The following is a 16,686-nucleotide window of genomic DNA, read 5'->3' on the forward strand; positions in this document are numbered from 1 at the left end:
TAAAGCCATAATGCAATATTTTATGTGCCTGCAGTTAACATTGATCCTAGAACCGTATAATTTATTTTGTGTTTAGATAGAAATAAAATGACTTTGCTTTTTTAATCTGAACTCAGCTGATTTTTGGACCAGATAAAAACCTCCCGCATAGTCTTGGATACTCATTAACAACACATATAAATCAAATTCATATTGGTCTAATAAACAGTTTAACCATCTGGAGAGTGTCCAGATTTAAAAACAAAAATAAAACAAATGTTATGAATAATATTCTATTCCTGCCGAGAATAAAACATTCTGCACATCACGCATTTCTTTAAAAATTATTTCCAGGAATCTGACTTACACAAAACCTCATTACTCAAAATCTAATTATGTTAGTGTTCATTTTTTTATGCTATTTACTTTTCAAGAAATACGTTTTTTTTCCCCTTTCTTTTTTCCAATGCTTTGAATTATTTCAACAGGCTCTGATTAGAACAGAACTCTCTGGAGCACAGCCTGTTGTAACACTTACTGCAAGACTGTTTTTAGGACCTAGTGTAGAAATGCACAGCCTGTTGTCACACTTACTGCTAGACTGTTTTTAGACGAGGCGTTAGCGACAAACCTAAAGCCTTATCCGATTGGTTCTGCATCCGGTGACCTCACGGAGACACAGACCAATCAGATCATGCATTAACGGCCAAGGGCAGATATGCTACAGAGAGTTCTGCTCTAATCAGAGCCGTGGGTGCCGAAACCACCTCTGGGAACCTAACCATGGGTCCCCACCCCCCACAACGTGCTTTTAAAGGTTCTCGGACACAATGCGTGTGTGACGGATAATAATCTGACAGACAAATGTCCGTCGGGTTAACAGTCCAGTCTGTCCGAGAACCTTTAAAAGCACATTAGAACAGAACACCCTGGAGCTTACCTGCCCTCGGCCGTTAATGCATGATCTGATTGGTCCGTGTCTCTGTGAGGTCACCGGGTGCACAACCAATCGCATAAGGCTTTGTTTTTAGACGAGGCCCTAGCGACAAACACAGTCAAGCAGTAAGTGTTACAACAGGCTGTGTATTCCTACACTAGGCCCTAAAAACAGTCAAGCAGTAAGTGTTACAAAAGGGTGTGCATTCATACACTAGGCCCTAAAAACAGTCAAGCAGTAAGTGTTACAACAGGCTGTGCATTTCTACACTAGGAGCTAAAAACAGTCTAGCAGTAAGTGTGCTGCTGTTCATTTCTACACTAGTCCCTAAAAACAGTCAAGCAGTAAGTATTACAACAGGCTGTGCATTCCTACACTAGGCCCTAAAAACAGTCTAGTAGTAAGTGTGGCAACAGACTGTGCATTTCTACATTAGGCCCTAAAAACAGTCTAGCAGTAAGTGTTACAACAGGCTGTTCATTCCTACACTAAGCCCTAAAAACAGTCAAGCAATAAGTGTTACAACAGGCTGTGCATTTCTACACTAGGCCCTAAAAACAGTCAAGCAGTAAGTGTTACAACAGGCTGTGCATTCCTACACTAAGCCCTAAAAACAGTCAAGCAATAAGTGTTACAACAGGCTGTGCATTTCTACACTAGGCCCTAAAAACAGTCAAGCAGTAAGTGTTACAACAGGCTGTGCATTCCTACACTAGGAGTTAAAAACAGTCTAGCAGTAAGTGTTACAACAGGCTGTGCATTCCTACACTAGGCCCTAAAAACAGTCAAGCAGTAAGTGTTACAACAGGCTGTGCATTCCTACACTAGGAGCTAAAAACAGTCTAGCAGTAAGTGTTACATCAAGCTGTGCATTCCTACACTAGGCCCTAAAAACAGTCAAGCAGTAAGTGTTACAACAGGCTGTGCATTTCTACACTAGGCCCTAAAAACAGTCTAGCAGTAAGTGTTACAACAGGCTGTGCATTCCTACACTAGGCCCTAAAAGCAGTAAAGCAGTAAGTGTTACAACAGGCTGTGCATTCCTACACTAGGAGCTAAAAACAGTCAAGCAGTAAGTGTGGAAACAGGCTGTGCATTCCTACACTAGGCCCTAAAAACAGTCAAGCAGTAAGTGTTACAACAGGCTGTGCATTCCTACACTAGGCCCTAAAAACAGTCAAGCAGTAAGTGTTACAACAGGCTGTGCATTCCTACACTAGGAGCTAAAAACAGTCAAGCAGTAAGTGTGGAAACAGGCTGTGCATTCCTACACTAGGCCCTAAAAACAGTCAAGCAGTAAGTGTTACAACAGGCTGTGCATTCCTACACTAGGCCCTAAAAACAGTCAAGCAGTAAGTGCTACAACAGGCTGTGCATTCCTACACTAGGCCCTAAAAACAGTCAAGCAGTAAGTGCTACAACAGGCTGTGCATTCCTACACTAGGCCCTAAAAACAGTCAAGCAGTAAGTGCTACAACAGGCTGTGCATTCCTACACTAGGCCCTAAAAACGCTTGGAGAGAAAAATACCAAACAGAACCACTGTAAAACAAAGGAGGCTTTCCAAAATCTGGATTATATTATTTCTGTCATGAACAAGAGTCAAAAGGTGAAGACTCGCTGCCAGCTTTAACTTCTGTTTTAATATCTTTTACACAGAATAAAAAAAGAAATTCTTTACCACTTGAAACATTTCTATGCTATGATAACCCTAAAGTTATGTGGCTCGTAGGCACGACATGTAAACAGCTTATTGTCACTGTAAATGCACGTGAAATAGACATTGGTTTAATTGAATTCTGATTGCTCATAAAGTTTGGTATTTGAAAGGAATAACTCACTAGCTGTAATATATTCAGGAGCCTTTCCAGGGCTAAGGGGAACCGCTTCTTCATAATAACCTTCTGGAAGTGAAGATGTTGGCAAAGGTGGTGGTCCGTTATCTGGGGGCTTCAAAAACAAAATTAATTTTATTAATAAAATCACAGAAAGAAAGAAAGTTGTATTCTTATTTAAAAACAGGGATGTACATTTGAATCCTTTGTTAGGATCCGAATGTGGAAAAAGGCAGGCGCTCGTAGCCTTCGGCTCCTTTCAGAGTCAAAGCACTAAGATCTGGATTTGCACAGATTTTAGTGTGTTGCAGTTACACAAGAAATCCAGCTTGGAAAAGAGCGGAATGCCATGAGCGTCCGCCTCCTTCTGCATTCGGCAGTTAACGAAACTGCCAAATGCACATCCCTATTTAAGACCATGATTAAATCAAATAAGCTGCAATAAGCATGGTAATTGAGAAATACATATAGTGAACACAAACTCATTTTCCTCAAATAAAACCAAGTACAGAATTTGTGTTTGTGAGAAAATTCATGAAAAAAATAGCAACATCATTGATTTTTCTTATTTATTTAATAAATATACCAAATATTTTCAATGTGTTTTCTCCTTAAAAATAAATAAAATACATTGAGATTGTACTATAAAATGTTTTATGTAGTAAAACACTTTGTTAAATACTTTCATTATTTATTTTGTCAACTTTTCCAAAACAAATGTTATGTGATTTTAAAAAAAATAAAAACATTTTTAACCATTACACGTTACGTCAGGTCTCAGATTGCGCTGATTATTCAAGCGCTATTTGGGCTTTCATCCCATAAATTTCAACATGTCATAGCGCAGTCACGATATCCATTGAAAGTAACGAGCACACTAGAGCAATGTCGTCCGCAATAAACCTCTGGAAAATCTAATTTATATTGGACTTGTAATACCAAGTTTTGTCTTGCACTATCATTAGTGTGCCACTTGTAATCTAGCCTAATAGATTTTAAAAAAAGACAATATTTCAAGAGTTTCTTCACTGAATCTCTCGAATGCTTGTCTTTTTAAAATGTAGTTAGTATGTTAACAATACCTATTTGTCCAATAAAAAGGTATCATTATTTACTGCAATACTCCAATCAAGATAGACAGATATATTATATCAGCACTGAATTGAGAAAAATCATCACACACAAAAATAATTATGCATTATAAGCTATAACTTTTTTAACACACTGTGCAGAGTTTGCTAACCGTAAGCCACTAGTAAAATCAAAGTAAACAAAAAAGACTGATTGTGTTAAAAACAACAAACAACATAGAAAAAAACTGCTGCCTTTAGTGAGATAAGGGAGCTACCATTATAAAACTTAAGTTCTACTGTCACATGTTTTTTGCAGTTTATGTCCTCTTCTGAGCATGGGTAATAAATTGACGGAAGCTCAGTAATAGTTGGTGCCTCTGAAAGTGTGTACAGACGTACCTTGTTTTATTGCGCTTTACAGATATTGCTTTTTCAACAAATTGAAGGTTTGTGACAACCCTGCATCGAGTAAGTCTATTGGCACCATTTTTCAACATATATACATATATAAACACATAAATACACATACACACACACTCGCTTCATTGCTATATTCGCTTTACTGTGGTAGTCTGGAAACAAATCTACAATATCTCTGTGGTATACCTGTATATAAAAAGATTGTGCACAATTTGATAACACAAATTGCTACTTTTTTTTTTTTTTTTTAAACAGTGTGCTCTACTCTAATCGTTAAAAAAAAAAAATACTTTACTGTACTTTTACATGTATATATCTATAAAATATGTGTGCAGTAACTAATTAATGTATTTGTGCTGCTATTGATTAAAATGTTATAAAACATAGGATGACGGTAGCTTAATGCACAAATTGGTTAATATTGGTCTAATAACTTAGAGCTGTAAAAGTGTGCTTAAAAAAAAATCATCTCATATATCACACAGTTTGGAAGAGTCCCATCATATATCACACAGTTGGGAAGAATCAACATAAAACAGATCCGTATTTCTGGGAGTTTATTTGCTGGTTTGTTTAAAGTAATATAGAAAGCGAAATATGAAGGAAATTAAACACAAATGGCTAATGTCTGCAGCAGATACCTTTACACCGTTCTCTTACTACAGAGAGTTAGGTTGGGCTGAAATCCTTAGCCAATGTCAACACAGATGGAATCAATTTATGATTGTACTGGCTGTTCTTTCAAGCGGTCTTAAAACGTTACATTGCGTGGAGCTCTGTCATGGAAAAGTCCATGTTTCAAAAAAATTAGTTCATGTTAAACCGAAAGTGAATAAGATTCTTGAAATTAATCTCTAACAGAAATCCTTCCCAAGCCCTCTAAAAGAACAAAGCATAAGGTTACATATAAATTCATCTATTTTTCTATTATTTTTAGATTTTCCCAGTAACAAACTGCAGTTATGTTTTACAATACATAGCTATTCTACATGTGCATACAAAAAAACAATTAGCCAACAAGGGGCCATATTACGAGTGGAGCGCAAACAGTTACGTGCGCGTGATAAGGGTTTATTGCGGGTGTTTGCACTATTCAGGTTTAACGCTGGTATTAAAGGTTGAAAGTAAACGTGATTTTTTGAGTACAATCGCAATTTATGCTAGAATAATTACCGCATCCTCAGAGCTCTGGTTAGCTGTTTTGCGAAACAAAGGTCTCAGGTGTTAGAAAGAAAAAAAGGCAGGCAAAGACCTTTAACAGAGATACATACATATACATCTTTAAAGATGTTTATGTATGTGTGTGTGTATATATGTATTTACAGACATATATATACACATATAAAACACATAAATATATATGTACACATATATAGACATGCATATAAGTAAATTACAGCCCTTTGCAGTTAAGTAGATGAAAACATAAAATTTATATAGGTATGGCTATATATATACAGAGAGAAGTGCACTCACAGGAACGAACAATTCCTCTCTGAACAAGGAACACAGCAACCCCAGACGATCGTTTCGGCCTTCATTGAGGAATATGGCTACATCTCACTGACGAGGCCCAATGAAGGCCGAAACGATCATCTGGGGTTGCTGTGTTCATTGCTCAGAGAGGAATTGCCAGTTATTTCGGCGCTGGACTGACCGTAATAGGCGGGATCAGACTGATATACTACAGGAAAGTTCTTCTCTGTGAAAAGCATTACTGGGCTAAAAGAAGCTGCAATCTTGATCACCAAAAGGTTAGAAAAACAGCACACCTTCTCTGCTTGTAGTGGGGCACAGAATAAAGGACTTGCCAGGTCCCAGTCAATCCAAGTATAAAGAATATTCCAGCCTCCAATTTCTTTAAAAGACCTTTATTTCATATAGGGTCCTGAGTAGAAATTACAACGTGTCAAGCCTAAACAGGCTCTTAATCATGTATATCATATTATACATGATTAAGAGCCTGTTTAGGCTTGAAACGTTGTAATTTCTACTCAGGACCCTATATGAAATAAAGGTCTTTTGAAGAAATTGGAGGCTGGAATATTCTTTATACTAAAAGAAGCTGCACCCAGGTGGTAAATCGCCATAGAACAGGCTAACAATAGTATTGAGCCAGTTGTTCGTTCCTGTGAGTGTGCTGCTCTCTGTGTGTGTATGTATGTATGTATATATATATATATATATATATATATATATACTCATACATACACACATGTATGTGTTTATATTGTACCAAAATATCATCAGATATATATATATATATAGAGATAGAAATATTTATTTATGAATAAATAGAACATATTTTTCTATGTGGAGAACATTGGAATGGGAAATATTCATATTTTCATGTTGGGTTGCACATGACTATATGCGATCGGGTTTGTGCGTGAGTTGGGTGTTAGGTTTTCTCCACTTTTTTTCCCTCCATTGATTTATATGGGGGAATACACGATTGCGTAAACAATATTCTAAGTTCAGCTTTCTGTGCTGGTCGGGTTAGCACACAAGCAAAAACTGTTTACTTTCAGCTCATAATAGGAGCACAACCAGGCGAGCACAAAAAGCTTGCTTCTAGCACAGTTAACACTCGAGCGAGAGTGTTAAATAGAGCTCCACTCGTAATATGTGGTTCTTAAAGGACAATAAATTAAAAAAATAAACTTTCATGATTCAGATAGAACATGCAATTTTAAAAAACTTTCCAATTTACTTTTATTATCAAATCCACTTAGCGGACATGAGCCCCCCAATTTTTCTTTCACAATTCAGAAAGAGCATGCAATATTAAATAACTTTCTATTGCTATCAGTTTTGCTTCTTTCTTTTGGCATCCTTTGTTGAAGGAGCAGGAATGCACTACTGGGAACTAGCTGAACACTTCGGTTATCCAGTGACAAGAGGCATCTATGTACAGCCACCAATAAGCAGCAAGCTCCCAGCTCCTGAGCCTACCTAAGCATTATTGTCAACAAAGGATACAAAGAGAACTAAGCAAATTAAATAATAGAAGTCAACTGGAAAGTTGTATAAAATGGTATGCTCTATCTAAATGGTAGAAAAAATGTTGGTGTCAAGTCCCTTTAATTATTTTTTGCATAGATTGTTGGAAAGGATACCTAGATAGGCTCATGAGCAACAGTACACTTAAAGGGGCACTCACGCCAAACTAATCTTTTATGATTCAGAAAGAGCATGCAGTTTTAAGGCACTTTCCAATTTACTTCCATTATCAAATTGTGCACAGTCTTTTAATATTCACACTTTCTGGGGAACAAGCTCCTACTGAGCATGTGCACAAGCTCACAGCGTATACTAGTCTGTGATTGGCTGATGTCTGTCACATGATACAGGGGACCAGAAAATGGGAGAAAAGATAAATTTGCCAGAAAACAAATCCATTGCTTATTTGAAATTCCGAGTAGGTGTTATTGCCTTCTCTTTTTATTATGCACTTGTTAATTATGCATTTCTACTGCATTTAGTGGTCCTTTAAAGTGAAGTTCAATTTTTACCCGATGCTCACCACCTATGTAAACAGTATGCTCTAACTATTACAGTCGCTAAGATAAAATTTGCAAAAAATCAATTATTTATTATTACATTTTATATATAAAAAACCTTTGTTTCGTCTGTTTACTCCTCCCCCGATACACTTCCTTATTTGGCCCTGTTGAAGTAGCGATCATTTCAACCAGCCCGCCGTGTCACTACCAAGCTCGTGCACAAGACTGGTTACAAACTGCGCATGCGTATTGTAAGAGCATTCGCGCATGCGTGGCAATTTCAAAGAACGTTATTTCTATTCCTCGGTGATAATTACCCGTTTTGAGGATTAGAAACGGCAAACTGTAAATTCACTTCCTTTCTTCTCTAGCGCGCTGTAACACTGACTGAGTCAATGTATCTAAGGAAAGCATACAGCGTAATACGCATGCGCATATAATGCACGCGCATGATGTATTTGACAAGAGCAGAAATTAGACGCATGCGCTATTGTTACCGATGACGTGGGTAGAAAGGGGCAGGACGCCACGGGGGAAGCGAAGGAATTGGAGAAAAAAAATGTCAATCAAATGGGGGTAGATGTCGGGCGGACAGTTGCGGTGAAACGGAGGGTAATTGAGAAATAAAAAATACAAGTACAAAATTATTTATAAAGATTTTGATGAATGAACATGATGTTTATTTTACATGTTAGTGATGATACTGGGATCGAGTGAGGCGGACTTGACCTTCACTTTAAGGGAGCTAGGTGATGAATATTACTGCACATAAAAGCCTTTTATCACTGAATCACCTGATCTGTGCTCCCTGTAATACATTGCTCCTGAGCCTACCTAGGTTAATTCTTTAACAAAGGATTCCAAAAGAATGAAGCAAATTTATTAATAGAAGTCCCTTTAAATAAAAATGTTTTGTAAACATATATTAGATCTAAAAAGTGAGTTTCCACTGTTTTCTTGTAAAAAAAAAAAATAGACTCATGTGGGAAACAGCATTGCCTAGCTATATAATAACAAACATTTCTGAACACTTTAATGGGTATAAATGTGTGTAGCTGCTACAAGATTTCCCACGTATACTATAGGAAAGACTAGCCAAGCGCAGAAATATAAGCTATATTGTCCTTCCTCTGCTTGCTTGGGCAGGTGACAAATTCAGTCACTATTTCTTTTCCTTACTATGCCAAAGTGATTGCCAGGACACAGGTCAACTGACAGACTCAAATTAAATGTTGGAAAACACTTTTGGCACTTTTGCGATTTAGTGTTGCTAATAAAATTAGTATAATGTATTAAACTGGGTATTAAGCAACCTGCATATCAATATAAAACATATGGATGTTTAAAACAAAACAAAAATAAAATACTATTTTTTTTTTTCTCAAAAGAAATGGTGTGAAAGTTGTGAGAACCAATATGCCTTAAAGGGGATATTAAGGGGGAAAAAATCTCAGTACTACAAATGTACAGAGAATATGCACTTGTGCTGCAAACATATCTGTACACTGAAAAATTACATTTATAAAAGTAATTCTACACAAGCTAATAGCAAACATAATATTTTTTAATTATGTTATAATGTTTTAGAGAGATCTGCACTCAAAACAGGCAAATATAACCATCTGATCAATATTTTCACATCAGCCTCCATTTGAAACAAAAATTGCTTATATGAAAGTGCTCTATCTGGCCGGCTGTGTTATTATGAGGTAAGTTCTATCTAGTATCATATAAACATGTGATAGCTCATAGCTGGCTTTTAGATAAGGAAAGCTTATTACCAGGAGCAAGGGAGGATCCCATAGAGCAACGCTAGGGAGAGGAGTCATAAATAATATGCTAATACAGTGCTCAAACACCTCTAAAATGGCGCAGCTCCAAAATGTAGAAAAGGAGACATGGCCAAAAGTCGGCACGGAAAAGGCTCTATTACGTCGACTAATTCCCTCTATAAGAGGTATTTTGAAGACTTGAACTGCTCCTAAAACATGAAAACAAAAAACATAGGCACCCTTGCCCAGCTCCTCAATGTATACTAATCACGGAGCTGGAAACCCACCAGGAAAAGGCACTGCATAAACAGCAGAATGAATGACACTATGTATACCAATAGAAATAGCACCAATTATGCTAAAAAGGGGAAGCAGGAGCCTTAGTTCTTAACAGTCCCTGTATCATTCTCATGATGATTAAGGAACCTTACAATTTATATAAATATACACAGCAATTAAAATTATAGCCCAACTGGTAGTTAACTCCTTCCTAGTTGTAAAGGAAGTTAACAGTCTTCATGTCACATGCATAATGTGCCTGCCACTGCCGTAATCATCCAAAAGGATATGTCCCATTCAAAAGCAGAGGGTCTTAACCCCTTCAGTGCCAGCCTTCTAGCCCCAGAAGAACAAAGGCACTTACCTGCATTCTAGCCGTCAGGCAGTCAGACGACTCACAAAGTATGAGAGGATGCCGCTCCTCACAGAGACCTGTGTAAAAAGAAAGACAGAGTAAACTTACTCAGGCTTTCTATACCAGGGCAGCAACATGTTAGGAACTTGTAAAGTGGGCTTTTTCCTAACTGCTTTAAAGCTACCATAGCCCTGCTGAAGAGATTAATGTGGAGTACAGCTATACCCATATTGTAAAGGAAGATCAGAGCAATCTTGCCCAGACTTCAAAAATAAAAAACACTTGATAGAAGAATCTTAATCAGGACACCTAATTACTTCACCACCTCCTTGCACTAGAGGCAAAGAGAATGACTGGGGTTTGTGGGAAGGGAAGTGATACTTAACAGCTCTGCTGTGGTGCTCTTTGCCTCCTCCTGCTGGCCAGGAGTGATATTCCCAACAGTAATTAATGATGATCCGTGGACTCACCGTGTCATTAGAAAGAAATATATACACACACATATATATTTTTTATTTATATATATATATATATATATATATATATATATATAAACATACTCATACACACACACATACATATATACATACACATATATATATTTATACATACACACACATTTATGCATCCTTATTATGTTAGCAAAATCTTCATTATTATGCAGTTTTTACTTCTCAGGGTTAGACTTTAGAAAGTGCCATGGGCTCTCATTTCTGATATGCTACTGTGCGGCACTTTACTCTGATATAGTCATGAGAGGAATTGGTGTATGCGAGTATCATAAGTTGATGTTCTTCATCTAGCTCTGCATTTCTTTTGGGGGAATATATTTATTTCTATACAAGTAAAGACTAATATGTAATTTAAGCTCTTAGTGTGTTTTTTTCACAAAGAAAATTCTTACCAGCCATTGCTGAGGGATTTCTGGTAAAGGCATCTGGGGCGGAGCTGGCACACTGCTGGTCACCTCTGTTCTGTGCACATGATTTTTTAATTCAAATTCTGGAGAAACATAAAAATGATTGGCACGTCAGTAGCAGATTATTAGAGGTAACTAATGCTGAAGCAGCTAAACATAGCAGCTGTAGGAGACTAATCTATCTATAATCATCTGGATTTATTAAAGGAACGTAGTACAATTACTTTAAGGAGTATCTGATGGTAAAATATGTTGCATGTATACTGTTCATTTTTGCATCCAGCTGCTCATTTGCGGACTTCATGTTGGCAGGAGTTCTTTTGCACTATGGAATCTTATTTAAAGGGACAGTTTACTCCAAAATGGTTAATGTTTAAAAATATAGGCAACGCCTTTACTACCCATTCCCCAGCTTTGCACATCGAACATTGTAATATTAATATGCATTATATCCTTTAAACCTCTAAACTTCTACCTGTTTCTAAACCCCTGCAGGCCGTCTCTTGTCTCGGAGCATTTTTATGGCTTTTCACAGCAAGACACTGCTAGTTTGTGTGTGCCTTATAGATAACATTGTGCTGACTTCAATGGAGTTATTCATGAATCAGCACTAACTGGCTGAAAAGCAAGTCTGTAAATAGCCCTAAGAAAAGGGTGCTGCCTGCAAAGGCTAATATACAAGGTAATCACAAGGTAAAAAGTATATTAATAGATCTGTGTTAATTATGCAAAACAGGGGCATGGGTAATATCTATCTATCTTTTTAAACAAAAAAAGTGTTGGAGTTGACTGTCCCTTTAAAGAGACAGTGTATCCTAACACCCCCCCCCCCAATTATCCATTTTACTTGCTGGAGTTTATAAAATTTTAAAGTTTTAAAGTTTACAAATAGCTCCTTTACCTTTATGTTGGCATTTAAAATAATAGCTAACTATGATATCCCTACCTGTACTGAAAGTTTCTATACTTAGAGAATTCAAAATGAAACTTTTATAATTCAGATAGAGCATGCAGTTTTAAGAGTCTTTTCAATGCACTTACATTATCAAATTGAGCACATTCTTTCAATTTGCACGCTTTTTGAGGAACCAGCTACTACGAGCATGTGCACGAGTTCAGTGTATACATGAGTCTGTGTTTGGCTAATGGCTGTCACATGATACCTGAGGCTAGTGTACTGAAGTGCATTTTTAAATGTGTCAGAAAAAAACTACTGCTCATTTAAAATTCATTCATTGTTGATTATATAATCACATTGTATTTAACAGTCCATTAAAGTACGCTCAGTGTTTGCAACTATATTTGTAACAATACTACACTGCTGCTGCCCATTTCTTTTCTTTCATGATTCAAATAGAGCTTTGGATTTTAAATAACTTTCAATAGATAATAGAAGTAAATTTAAATTTACTTCTATTATCTAATTTGTTTTGATGTCTTGGTATCCTTCATTGAAAAGGATACCTAGGAAGTCACTCAAGTCTCCTACTGAGCATGTGCAAGAATTCATAGACTATACGTATATGCATTTATGATTGGCTGATGGTGGTCACATGATGCAGTGAGAGTGGAAATAGACTTAACTTTGAAATTTGTCAGAAAAAAAATCTACTACTTATTTGAAGTTTAGACTTAGTGCTATTGCATTGTCTTGTTCTCATGCAAATCTACTGCATTTACTGGTCCTTCAAGTATTGGCTACAGAAAAGCAGTGTAAACATATCCAGCAGAAGAAATTACACTCCCAGTGGGAGGTAGGAGGAATAACTAATAACATTTTAATTTTCGATTGTTTAAAGAAGCATATGTGTGTGTACAAAAAGTGATCAAATAAGGAGATATTATTTATCTGCAAACTCAACCCATTGTGATGGGTTGTGGTTTTCAAAGAACCAGTAGATATGTGCAAATCGTTTCGGGCGAATTTAGTTTTCAGACTAATTTTGGCCGTTTCAGAGATTCGAATAAATCGAATTCCCGAATCGGCACCATAACTAAAATCCCGAAAATCAGTTTTCCGAATTTTCGGATCCATTCTTTATTCATATTCGGAATGTTTCATTGTTTTAATCTAAACCGCATCACAGACACTAACTAAATCACAAAAAAAAACTATTAACCCCTAAACCGCCATTGCCGACACTAACTAAACCTATTAACGCCAAAACTGCAGTTTCCCGACACTAACTAAACCTATTAACCCCTAAACCGCCATTACCAAACATCGCCAACACTAACTAAACCTATTAGCCCCTAAACTGCAGTTCCCCGACATCGCCGACACTAACTAAAGCTATTAACCCCTAAAACGCCGGCCCCCATTTCGCAACAACCTAAATTAAACTATATTAACCCCTAAACCTAACACCCCTAACTTTAACATAATTAAAATAGACCTAAATTAAAGTTACAATTATTAACTAACTACCTATTTAAAAACAAATGCAAACTTACCTGTGAAATAAAAAATAAAACCTAAGCTCAAACTAATAAAACCAAACATTACTAAAAATAAAAAAAACCTAAGATTACTAAAAAATTAAAACTACAATTACAAAAAATAAAAAAACTACCATTACAAAAAATAACAAACGAAATTATTCAAAATAATAAAAATTATTCCTTCGAATAACCCGTTTTAAAAAACAAAACAAAAACAAACTAACTAATCTATAATAAACTACCAAGGGCCCTTAAAAGGGCCTTTTGTAGGGCATTGCCCTAAAGTTAATAGCTCTTTTTCTAAAACATTACAACAAACACCCCCTGACATTACAAAAAAAAAAAAAATACCTAACACTAACCTCAAAATCGGTACTCACAGTTGCTGATGTCCGACGAAAGATCTTCATCCAGATGGCTCCATCTGTATCCATCACGGGACCGGCATCTTCTATCTGCCTCCCAGCAGAGGCGGGCGGTCGGTGTATGCGCAGAGGCGGAGGTCCATCGGTCCAACGTGGAGGTCCTCTTCATGCAATAGTCTGCCGCACACAGAGGATTCAATGCAAGGTAACCCCTTTTATATTGGGGTATCATTGCATTCCTTTTGGCTGAAAAATTGAAATCAGCCAATAAGAATGAGAGCTGCTTAAATCCTATTGGCTGATTTAAACAGCCAATAGGATTTAAGCAGCTATAATTCCTATTGGCTGATTTTAATTTTTCAGCCAATAGGAATGCAATGGTACCACAATATAAAAGGGGTTACCTTGCATTGAATCCTCAGTGTGCGGCAGACAATCGCATGAAGAGGACCTCCACGTCAGACCGATGGACCTCCGCCTCCGTGCATCGTCCACTCTGCCTCCGCAGGGATGAAGATGCCGGACCCGCTGGGATGAAGATCTTTCGCCGGACTTTAGCAACTGTTAGTACCGATTTTTGGGTTAGTGTTAGGTATTTTTTTGGGTGGTGTTTTTTTTTTTTTAGATTATGGCTTTTTTTATTTTAATGGGCCGAAAAAGAGCTGAATGCCATTTTAAGGGCAATGCCCATACAAATGCCCTTTTTGGGGCAATGGGTAGATTAGGTTTATTTTTATTTTGTGGGTTTGGGGGGTAGGGGTTTGTAATGTTAGGGGGGGTTTGTTTTTATTTTTTTGCAAAAGAGCTGTTAACTAAAAGGCCCTTTTGAGGGCCCTTGGTAGTTTATTATAGATTAGAGGGGGTTTTTACTTTGGGGTGGGGTTTTTTGTTGTTGTTTTTTTAAGCGGGGTATTAGAATAGGAATAATTTGTATTTTTTTTGGACAATTTCGTTTGTTATTTTTTGTAATGGTAATTTTTTATTTTTTGTAATTTTAGTGTTTATTATTTGTAATTGTAGTTGTTTTTATTTTTAGTAATGTTAGTTTTTTTTATTTTTAGTAATGTTAGTTTTTATTAGTGTAAGCTTAGGTTTTATTTTTTGTTTTATTTTTTTTTTTATTTTTTTTGAGTTTTCAAAAGAGCTTTATTAAACTTATCGAGTTTACAAGTATAAATATACGATTAATGAAAACCAAAAGAGCAATACAGATGCAAATATAACAATGCGAGGACACAGTCCGTCCTCTAAACTGCCTATAGACATACATTGTGAAATAATTGATATACTGTTCAAGGAAGTACTTATAACACCATCATGAACAAATATAATTAAAGGTACTTTATAACGCAGTTGAGACCTAAAAGTCTCTTGGCCAAAATAGAGGGGGGAAGGGAGAAAGGTCTGAGGGTGGGATGAGGGGGTAGGGAAAAGGGTTGAGTAATATGTCCTTGGTCGTAGGTGGGTATTTCAAAGGAAATCCAGCTGGGTCTGGTAAGAACTATCCCTAGGTCAGATCTCTCATTCCCTCTGGGAAGAGCTAGGAGGGAGTGAGGACATTAGGTCTCCAGGTTGTATCATAAGTGTCTTTCCAGTCGGTCCATGTAAGCTCAAATAGGTCAGAATTACCTAGGTTGTAAAATATACTTTTTTCCATATTATATAAGTAGGCCATATAGTAGCAAACTCTCGTCCAACTAGGTGAGGGCTCTGATTTCCAGTCACAGGCAATCAGGTGTTTGATGGACATGAAGAGGTATATACTAATGTAAGCATGGTGTTTGGGGAGAGAGTGGGTACCTATGTGTAATAGGGCAACAGCAGGAGAGCTACGTAAGGAGATTCCCAGTTTGGAGAGGGCTCCAAAACATTTTGTCCATAAAGGGCGTATTTTAGGGCACTCCCACCAAATGTGCAGAGCGTCCCCTTTCTGACCACAATCTCTCCAACAGTACGGAGATGCGCTAGGGAATATTTTAGCTAGCCTGATGGGCACATAGTACCAATGGGCCACTAACTTATAATAAGTTTCAAATAGGGTGGTGCAATGTACAGCTTTTTTGGTTCGTTCGAGCGCTTGTTCCCAATCATCTACTGTGAGCGGTTTGTCTAGCAGGGAGCTCTACTTGGCCAGGTGAGGGGCCGGAACTGGATTTGGATCCGAGTCCAACAGGGTGTAATGTCTAGAGAGGGGTCTATATAGCCTCTTTCCTAGGTTCCAATTGGACTCCCACGGGGTCAGAGGGCGATTTGACTGAGGCCTGAAGCCCCAGGCGGTCATAAAGCTTTTGATTCTGTAATATTCAAATTTCAGGATATGGGGTAGGGCCACATCAGCCCCCAATTGGGACTCAGTTTTAAATCCACACTCCGGTGCCGGTAGCCAGAGGTCCGAGACCACCTTTATTCCAATTTGGGTCCATCTCAGAGGGTGGGCATCCTGTAGGCCTACTAACAGGCCGGATAATGAGGTTATGGGAGAGGGGTGAGGGGCGATTTGTCTAGAGTGGCGGATTTTATCCCAAAATTTCAGGCATTCCTGGATGATGGGGTTTATCAAGGATAGTTCCCTACGGCAATGGGACGGCGTCCATATCAGGTCACGTAAACTTAGGTTATAAGGAAGTGAAGCCTGTTCGATGGAGTGCCATTTGCAGGAAGATTGCGTGACTCCCCATTGGGAGACATGGGTGAGCATTGCTCCCTCGTAGTATCTTACCACGGAGGGAGAGCCCAGACCGCCCTTAGATCTAGGTAGCTGTAGCACTCTCTGCGCCACCCTTGGGGGCTTGCCCTGCCATATAT

The 16,686-nt window shown here is 37.6% G+C and overlaps 1 protein-coding gene across 2 annotated transcripts in view; it reads right to left on the bottom strand.

The window, feature by feature from the left end:
* The window catches only part of AFAP1 (actin filament associated protein 1), a 455,210-nt gene that overhangs the window by 240,826 nt on the left and 197,698 nt on the right, over positions 1–16,686 (bottom strand). For both annotated transcript variants that reach the window (XM_053704166.1, XM_053704167.1), the window contains exons 3-4: positions 11,060–11,157; positions 2,757–2,865 (exon numbers count right to left, since the gene is read on the bottom strand). In XM_053704166.1, coding sequence (XP_053560141.1) covers positions 2,757–2,865; positions 11,060–11,157 — 207 coding nt within the window. The remainder of the gene's footprint in view (positions 1–2,756; positions 2,866–11,059; positions 11,158–16,686) is intronic.

Source organism: Bombina bombina, chromosome 2, assembly GCF_027579735.1.
Source record: "Bombina bombina isolate aBomBom1 chromosome 2, aBomBom1.pri, whole genome shotgun sequence".
Taxonomy (NCBI): Eukaryota; Metazoa; Chordata; class Amphibia; order Anura; family Bombinatoridae; genus Bombina; species Bombina bombina.